The sequence below is a fragment of the Orycteropus afer genome, unplaced genomic scaffold (assembly GCF_000298275.1).
Source record: "Orycteropus afer afer isolate SDZICR_OR568_19922 unplaced genomic scaffold, OryAfe1.0 scaffold00072, whole genome shotgun sequence".
Classification (NCBI taxonomy): Eukaryota; Metazoa; Chordata; class Mammalia; order Tubulidentata; family Orycteropodidae; genus Orycteropus; species Orycteropus afer.
Genome location: NW_006921659.1, coordinates 4,861,545 through 4,871,086, shown reverse-complemented (window position 1 = coordinate 4,871,086; position 9,542 = coordinate 4,861,545). Strand labels below are relative to the sequence as shown.

Genomic DNA, 9,542 nt, shown 5'->3' with positions numbered 1-9,542 from the left:
ATCCCCTTCCCTGCTCTTCCGGCCTGCTACTCTGGCGTCCCTGCGTTGTCTCTCCTTGCCTGTAAGCCTGGGGCTCCAGGCTTTTATCCCCTTCCCTGCTCTTTCGGCCTGCTACTCTGGCGTCCCTGCATTGTCTCTCCTGGCCTTTAAGTCTGGGGCTCAAGGCTTTTATCCCCTTCCCTGCTCTTCCGGCCTGCTACTCTGGCGTCCCTGCATTGTCTCTCCTCGCCTTTAAGTCTGGGGCTCAAGGCTTTTATCCCCTTCCCTGCTCTTCTGGCCTGCTACTCTGGCATCCCTGCATTGTCTCTCCTATTGGCAGAGCTAAAAAAAAAACCTTTGTAACACTTGCCCAAGCAGGGCAGAGGCCAGGCCAAGAGCCAAGGGCCAGAAAGGTGAGCCTAAAGAACATAGCAAAGGGGAGACTGTCCTGGTTGAAGAACTGTATCCTCAGCATGTTCCTGAACTTGAATTGTAACCTGTTACTTCTCTAATAAAGCCCATAATCGTATTTATTTTTTATTTTAAGGGTTTGTTTTGTATTCAACATTATGCGTACGTTTAGTTTCACCCCCCTTTTACCATGTCCAACTCTAACCCAGTTTCCTCCCCTTCCTGCCCAGTGACCTTCCCCCCATGCCCCTCATAATTATGCACTCCTGTTTGTCCTGCATTTCCTCCATGTGAATGTTGCCTCTCTGGTGCCCCGTGGTCAATTGCTCCAAGGGATGCATTTTCACAGTCTGTGGGTGCGTCACCCTGGGTTGTGTGGTCTGCATGTACATCTTGTTTACTATTGGGCTGAGAGCCAGCCCCTGGGAATGAGCTTTATTCCAGGCCCAGAATGTATCCTAGGACCATAGTATTGGGGGGTCTCACCAGACTCCATCCTACCAGTAATTCTGGATTTTGTTCCACGTTCTTCTTCCCATTCTATCCAGGGTCTCCAGATTTGATCCTTTCCCGAGTGGTTGGCATTGGTAGCTGGGGACCATCTAGTTCTTCTGGTCTTGAGGGCCGTCATGTCCTAGGGCTGATTGCTTCCAAATGCCTTTGTTTTTTTTGCACTCTTCACTTCCAACGCTAGGAGACCATTAACTGCATCTTAGATGGCCGCTTGAAAGCTTTTAAGACCCCAGCCATAATCATGAATATTGTCTGTGAGCTCTGTGTGGCCATTGCAACAAATTATTGAACCCAACAGAGTAGTGATTACAGTGGGAAGGATGGTTGGTTTCAGAGTTGGTAAAAGGCTGGAGGGTGGCAGCATGTCTGGCCTCAATAATAAGCCTTGGGCTCTGATGGTGATTCTCTTTTCTTTTTGTGAAGTTAGAAGAGGTCAGAAGATGCCACCTCCCAGTCCTTTTTGCAGTTAGACATCCATAAAAAGACGTTATTCTATGAGTAAGACCTAAAGACTACCTTAACATAGATGAATTTTCGTTAATGTATTATCTTAGTTTTAATTCTGTAACAGCGTGTCCTTTGATGTTCATCAATGTTATGTATGTATTTTTTAAATAAAAATTTTAAACTGCTTTATTGAGGTAGAATTTACATAGAATAAGCTGACATATTTAAAGGTAACAGTGAAAAATATTGGCATATGTATACACTCTGTGAAGGAGCTCTGGTGGTATAGTGCCTAAGACATTTGACTGCTAACCAGAAGGCTGTCATTTCAAACCCACCAGCCACTCTTCAGAAGGAAGATTGGGCAATCTACTTCCGTAGAGATACTGCCTTGGAAACCCAATGGAAACCCAAGGAGGGGTTGCTATGAGTCAGATCTGACTCCATGGCAGTGAGTTTGGTTTTTGGTTTTTTATACCCCTGTGAAGTAATCACTGCAATCAACATAGTGAACATTTCCATCACCCCCAGAAGTTTCCTTGTGACTTTTTTTCATTCCTCTCTGCCTCTTCCCTTCCCCTGGCCACCACTGATTTGCTTTCTGTCACTGTAGCTTTGTTTACATTTTAGAGTTTTGTATGATGGAATCACACAGTATGTGCTTGCTTTTTTTGGTCTTTTTTCACTCTGCATAATTATTTTGAGATGCAGCTATTTTGCTGTGTGTATCTATAATTGCTGAATGGTATTCCATTGTGCAGTTATGCAGCACTTTGTTTATCCCTGCACCTATTGGCCGGCATTTGAATTGCTTTCAGTTTTTGACTGTTGCAAATAAAGCTTCAGGTTTTGCCTATTATGAATAAAGCTGCTTTAAATATTATGTGCCTGTTTTTAATTATTTCATTTTATTTTTAATTCTTACCACTTTCAGATGATCATGACTATCAAGTGTTATCATATAGCAACTTTTTACCACATCCCCCAGCAACTTGGTAATTAGGGAAAACAAGAAAATATTTAACTTTAAACTCATTTCTTGCATTTTATCCATTAGGGATATTAGCTATAGGAAAAAGAAGATCTCATTTTGAAGTTTGAAATCCTAACAGCCTGACCAGCATTACCATACTTTTCATGATATCATGATTTAAATAAAAATTTTAAATGTAACTGAATTGAAACCTCTAGTCCTTAATTAACCAAAGAGCTTATGCAAATACTTTCTTCAATATAATGATGTTATGATGAATATTTTTCTAAAGTGAATAAATGTTTCCTAATGACCATATTTTATTTCCATAAGTAAATGTGGCAGTTGAAATCTATCTTAGATATCAGTTTTTCTCTAAACAATTAAATGTAGAAAAGATCCCACCATGCTATACTTAAAAAAAAAATTATCTAATTTTTTTATTAAAAATTATTTTTCCTTTTTAATTTTTTAAATCTCATGACATTATCAAGTTGACTCTAAAAAACAGAATTTTTATATGCAATAAAATCCCAACCTCTTCTTAAAAAAATTTTTCCAAGAAGTCTCAATTTTAAAAGAAAAATGTGTAAAGTTTAATTTTTTTTGCCCTTTTTCACTTATTTGTTCTTGACAATATGTGTGGGTATACGTGTATGAATAAACAAACTGTTAAGTGAATGTAATAAAAACACTGTTCTGAGGCAATAAATATTACCTATTTATGATAATAATTGCATTAAATTTATGGTCTATAAACATGGAGTTTTAATTTTTAGGCAATTTATTTTAAAGTGAAGTAGTATTTCCTTATTTTGATGGCAAATGTCTAACCCTGATAAAAATACGTGCTCAATTTTATCTATTGATGTTTTCTTCTTGAAAGGCTAATATTATTATACAGCTTTTAATTCTTTACTGAGATCTTTTATTATAGAGTGATAACAAGGGAAGTAGGAGCCCTTTCCTAGTAGAATCCTGTATCTTCAAGTATGAAGTATTTTTAACTACATCATCTTGCTATATTGGGTTATTGATTTAAGATCATTAGTAGATGTTTTCTAAATACTCTTTTTGCTTTCTATTTTAGTCAAAAGTTAATTCCTTTTGATGTTTCTTCTGTGACTATTTTACTAAGATTGTAATGAATTTTGTGGAGTACAAGAATAGAAGTAAATTTTGGTTCTCTTTCTTCTCTTTTGTTCTTTTATTTTATCAGTTGTTGTTGTTGTTATTTGCCATCAAGTTGGACCCAACTCATAGTGACCCCTCCTTGGGTTTCCAAGGCAGTATCACTATGGAAGTAGATTGCCCAACCTTCCTTCCAAGGAGTGGCTAGTGGGTTTGAACTACCAGCCTTCTGGTTAGCAGTCAAGTGCCTTAGGCACTACGCTACCAGAGCTCCTATTTTATCAGTAGAAAGCTGTATTTGCCAGGCTAAAAGATAAGTTAACTTTATGATTTAAGCTAAATTTAAAAAACCTAATACCAATTTTTTCTTTCAGATCTCTATAAAAATGGACTCCAAAGAGCCAACTTTGTGCCATTCATAGCTGTCCTAAAGGTAAGAAAAATCACCTACATGTATTTATTGATTAATATCATATTGATTGATAATCGAGGACACTTACTGAATTTCTTTGGTTTTGCATCAAAACATAATTCACTTTGATATTTAGAGAGTAATTACTCAAAGACACTAAAGGAGAAAAGAACCTTTTTTTTTAAAAAAATTGTGATTTGGGTGAAAATTTACAGAGCAAATTCACTTTCCATACAGCAGTTCACATGCACTTTGTCTCATGACATTGACTATAATTTACCCTAATACAACAGCTCCCCTCCCACTTCCTCCCGATAGTTACCTCTTCCCTGTGTCCATCCTTCCATGCATCCCTGCCCCCTGAGCTGTCTCCTTGTGCATAAATAGTCCTTCTTTCTCCCATGATTGTTCTCTGCAAGGAGTGTGTCTACCTCAGGTAAATGTTCACTTCTTATGCCTGCCTTTTGCTTGGCTGGAAGCCACAGGTGTGGATTCAATTCCGACCTGACAGGCAGCTATGGGCCATAGTCTCAGTGGTTCCACCAGGCTCTATCAGACCAGCAAACCCAGTCATTTTTTTTTTTCCAAATGATTTTGAGTTTTGTTCTACATTGTTCTCCCTGTCTATCCAGGATCTCCTACATAGATCCCCCTCCGAGTGGTTGATAGTGGTAGCCAGGCTCCATCTAGTTCTTCTGGTCTCATAGTTGTATAGGCTGTAGGTCGAATGGTGTACCAGTCACTAGGACTAATTGTTTCCATGAATCTTTGGTTTTCTTCATTCTTCTTTGCTCTGGACGAGGAGAGACCCATCGTTGCATCTAGATGGCTGCTTGCAAGCTTTTAAGATCCCAGTCACTGTAGGAGGTGGAACTATGTTTTGTGTAGTATGTTATGCCAATTGAGCTTGATGTCCCCTGTGACTATGGTCCCAAGCCCACAGGTTCAACTACTCGCTCCCTCTAGGTAGCTGGCTGTGACCAAGAAGTGACTACAACCTTGAAAAGAACCTTTTTTATACAGTATTCATGCATATGTACACTGGAAAAATTATAGAATATAGTCTTCATTATTTTCTAAGTGAAACATTTGATAGTTTGCATTTTATAAATTTTAATTTGAGGTTTGCTCATAAATATTATAGTGGAATGTTTCAACTTATACATTTATTTCTGAAAAAAAAAAAGTTTAATGTTCCCTGTTTTCTTCAGGTTAATGGCCATTATTAACATGTTTTCCCATCTATTAAAGTTGCTATTCTAGAGTAGCATTGTTACAAAAAATATTCTAATATATTTAAATGTGATTGCCATCAAGTTATCATGAAATTATGTCAAGTTGAGGCACATAAATAGTTTAAATATTTGTGTGTGTTATCATTGCATAGAGTTTAAAATAGTCTTCATTACAATATGATTAAGAATAAAATAGCCTCCTTCTTCACTGTTAATTTTAAGTAAGTTTTTTGCATGGTTATTGAGTATTTCCACATTTACTGCTACTTATTGATTGCCTACTGTGTAGAAAATGCTACATTAGACATGATGAGTAATACGAAATAGACTATGTTTTGTTGCTTCCAAGTTATTTATAATCTAGTCACGGACATAAAATGTACACAAATACCTATAACACTAAGTAGATTGTATTAAGTTCCAAAAAGATGCACAATTCTATGCCAAAATATATTTTTCCTAATTCTTAGGTACATATTTTTTCCAGTCTGTATCAACACATCTGAAGAAAAGATAAAGTTTATGTTTTTAAAAAACTAAAACCTTACAACTTTCTTACCAAGGAGAAGTAAAAACATTTAGCTTCACATATTCTAAACACATAGTCAGACAATGCTTTTTGAAATACACTTTCATTGGAATTATCGTTGATGCCAAACTGTATTCCCTGTGCTATACTTAGGAGAACTCAAACATCTGTTTCCTTGACCAATTTTAGGTTCCGAAAGTATTCTAATTTCTCAGATATTTATAGATGTAGGAAAATGTTTTTTTTTTTTTTTTTTGAAGATTTATGCTGTTAGTAATTTTTTTCCTTTATATTCATAGTTTTCATTTGGGGAGAAGGTGGATTTGCAGCAGTTTATCCAATGCCAGAAATTTGAAGTATTATGGGATATGTAGATAATGAAATATAAACAGGGAAGCTAAGAAAAATAGATATTAAAAATAGTATCTGCATTTGGTATAAAATATAAAAAGAGAAGCTCACAGAATGAAACAATTTAAGAGGTTCTTAGGAAACTTAGTTGCCTGCCTTTGCTAACCTTATTTATTTATGTATTTTTGTCAGTAATTTGTCATACTTTGGTATTTTATAGCTCTGTTTATAGGAACTAAATTGACCAGCTTGGATTTAATTTCTTAGTTTTCTACCCTTAATGTTTTTGAGGGGGAAGGAAAATCAAAAGGATAAGTAGTCTTTGAATTTGAAATTGAACATGGACTGAAATTCCCAGGAAATTGAATCATAGATTGGATGACAAAATGTCTGTCAACCACCTGCTTTATTCCAAAGACTTTTCACATTAACAAACTCCAGACTAGTGAAATGAACGCTGGAGCTGGTTTCCTGGTGATTTTTTGTTAGACATAGAAAGTAAGGAAAGTTTGTTTCATATTAATTTAAATGATATTTTGTGTATTCACATATACTCCTTCGTTTTGGACCAGCTGAGAAATAAATAGCAGAAGTTAATCTTAAAGCAAATAGAGAATCTTAGTGTGATTTAAGGAACTCTGGTTAGCATAGGAGCTCTGGTAGCATAGTGCCTAAGGCACTTGACTGCTAACCAGGAGGCTGGAGGTTCAAACCCACCAGCCACTCCTCGGAAGGAAGGTTGGGCAGTCCTACTTCCGTAGTGATAACTGCCTCAGAAACCCAAGGAGGGGTCACTAGGAGTCGGGGCTGACTTGATGGCAAATAACAACAACAACAACTTGTTAGCATAGTGCCTAAGGCACTTGACTGCTAATCAGAAGGCTGGCAGTTCAAACCCACCAGCCACTCCTCGGAAGGAATATTGGGCAATCTACTTCAGTAGTGATACCGCCTCGTAAACCCAAGGAGAGGTTGCTATGAGTCGGGTCCGACTTGATGGCAAATAACAACAACAAGAATAGTTTGATTTTTTTTTTTTTTTGTTTAAAACTAAACAAAATAGAAATCTATTTGCAGAAAAAATATATTATCAAATCCATTTTTTCCCTTTCCATTCTCCTTTAAAATCAAATGATAGCAACTTTGTAATTCACACAGGAGCTTGTGAGTTATTGTTTGGGTATATAAAAACTTAAATAAGCTCTTATATGAATGTTATTTTCATAAGACAGTAGGAATGATGAGGGGAACTAATAACACTATTAAAACCCACAGGACTGGAGAAGTTACAGGAAATGCTCAGGTACACTTCCTCTAGGAGACATTTCTAGACCAACTTTGAGACAAAACAAGAACAAAAATAAGCCTTTATATATGAAACCCACTGTCTTTTAAATAGGCAGGTTCCTGTTACGTTTTTTTTTGTGTGTGTTTGTTTGTTTTATTGTGATTTGGGTGAAAGTTTACAGAGCAAATTCATTTTCCAGACAGCAGTTCATACCCATTTTGTTTTGGGACATTGATGGCAATCGCCACAATGTAACAGGTCCTTTCCCACTTCCTCCCTGTGATTACCTTTTCCCTGTGTCCTTCTTTCCGATGCATTCCTGCCCCCTGAGCTAGCTGCCTGTGCAAATACTTCTGATCTCCTATGATTGATTGTTCTAAGGAGTGTATCTACATGTGTAAATGCTCACCTTATATGCCTGTCTATTGCTTGGCTGGAAGCCACGGGAGCCTATTATATTTTTACTTACATTTTCTTTGAGTTTATTTTGCTATTCTTTTTATAACTTCTTGTTTTTAGGTGCTGTTAAGTTGGTTCCAACTCATAGTGACCTTGTGTATACAAGAGCGAGACATTGCCCGCTCCTGTGTCATCCTCACAATCACTGATAGAGCTCAGCATGTTGGTGTAGCCACTGTGTCAATCCTTGTTATTGAGCATCTCCTTCTTTGCTAACTCTCTACTTTATAAAACATAATGTCCTTCTTCAGCATTGGTTCCTTCTGATGACTTGTACAAAGTAAACAAGATGAAGTCCTGTCCATCCTTGCATCACAGGAGCATTCTCGGTGCACTTCCTCCAAGACTGATTTGTTTGTTCTTTTGGTATTCCATTCTATAATCGATATTCTTTACTAACAGCACAATTCAAATACATCAATTCTTCTTTGGTCTTCCTTTTTTACGGTCCATCTTTCATATGCATATGAGGTGATTGAAAATCCCATGGTTTGGGTCAGGCATACATTAGTTATCAAAAATATCTTTGCTTTTTAAGATTTTAAAGAAGTCTTTTGCAGCGGATTTGCCCAATGCACATATGACATTTTGTTTCTTGACTGCTGCGTCCATGGGTGTTGACTGTTAATCCAAGTAAAATGAAATCCTTGACAACTGCAATTTCTTCACCATTTATTATGATGTTGTATATGGGCCCAATTGTGAAGATTTTCACTTTCTTCACATTGAGGTATAATCTACACTGGATGATACAGTCTTTGATCTTCATCAGTAAGTACTCAAATTGTCGTCACTTTTCTCAAGCAAGATTGTGTCGTCTGCATAACACAGGTTAATGCGTCTTTCTCCAATCCTGATGTCTTGTTTTTCTTGATATAGTTCAGCTTCTCAGATTATTTGCTTAGCGTACAGATTTGCTTAGCCTACTTATATGGTGCGAGGAAGCAACCTTGATGCACATCTTTTCTGATTTTAAGCCATGCAGTATCTCTTTGTTCTACTCAAACGATTGTCTCTTGATCTATGTATAGGTACTGTGTAAGCACAATTAAGGGTTCTGGAATACCCGTTTTTTTATAATGTTGTCCATAATTTGTTATGATCCATGATTGCCTTTGCATAGTCAACAAAATACAGGTAAGCATCTTTTTGATATTCTCTTCTTTTGGCCAAGATCCACCTGACGTCAGCAATGATGTCCCTTGGTCTTCTAAATCCAGCTTGAACTTCTGTCAGTTGCCTGTTTATGTATGGCTGCACACGTCATTTTTCAATATATTTAGCAAAATTTTGCTAGCATGTGATATTAGTGATATTGTATGATAATTTTCATTTTCCATTTCATCTCTTTGCTTTGGAATGGGCATGGATATGGATCTCTTCCAGTCAGTTAACCAAGTAGCTTGCTTACAAATTTCTTTACATAGATAAGTAGGCACTTCCAGTGTTGCATCTGTTTCTTTGAAGCATTTCAGTTGGTATCCTGTCAATTCCTGGAGCCTTGTTTTTCACCAGTGCTTTTAGTGTGGCTTGAACTTCTTCCTTCACTACCATTGGTTCCTGATCATATGCTACCACCTGAAATGGTTGAATGTCAGCTAGTTCTTTTTGGTATCCAAACCCAAACAAAACTCACTGCTGTCAAGTCAATTCCAACTCATAGTGACCATTGTTGGGTTTCTGAGGTGTTAAATCTTTATGGACATAGATTGCCCAGTCTTGCTTCCACAGAATGGCTGGTGGGTTTGAGCCACCAACCACAGTGACTCTGAATTCCTTCCATCTTCTTCTCTCTCTCTCTTTTTTTTTTTTTT

General features: G+C 37.0%; 1 protein-coding gene across 1 annotated transcript in view; it reads left to right on the top strand.

The window, feature by feature from the left end:
- The window catches only part of AFG1L (AFG1 like ATPase), a 341,083-nt gene that overhangs the window by 185,447 nt on the left and 146,094 nt on the right, over window positions 1-9,542 (top strand). Inside the window, exon 7 of the mRNA XM_007940863.1 lies at window positions 3,829-3,887. Coding sequence (XP_007939054.1) covers window positions 3,829-3,887 — 59 coding nt within the window. The remainder of the gene's footprint in view (window positions 1-3,828; window positions 3,888-9,542) is intronic.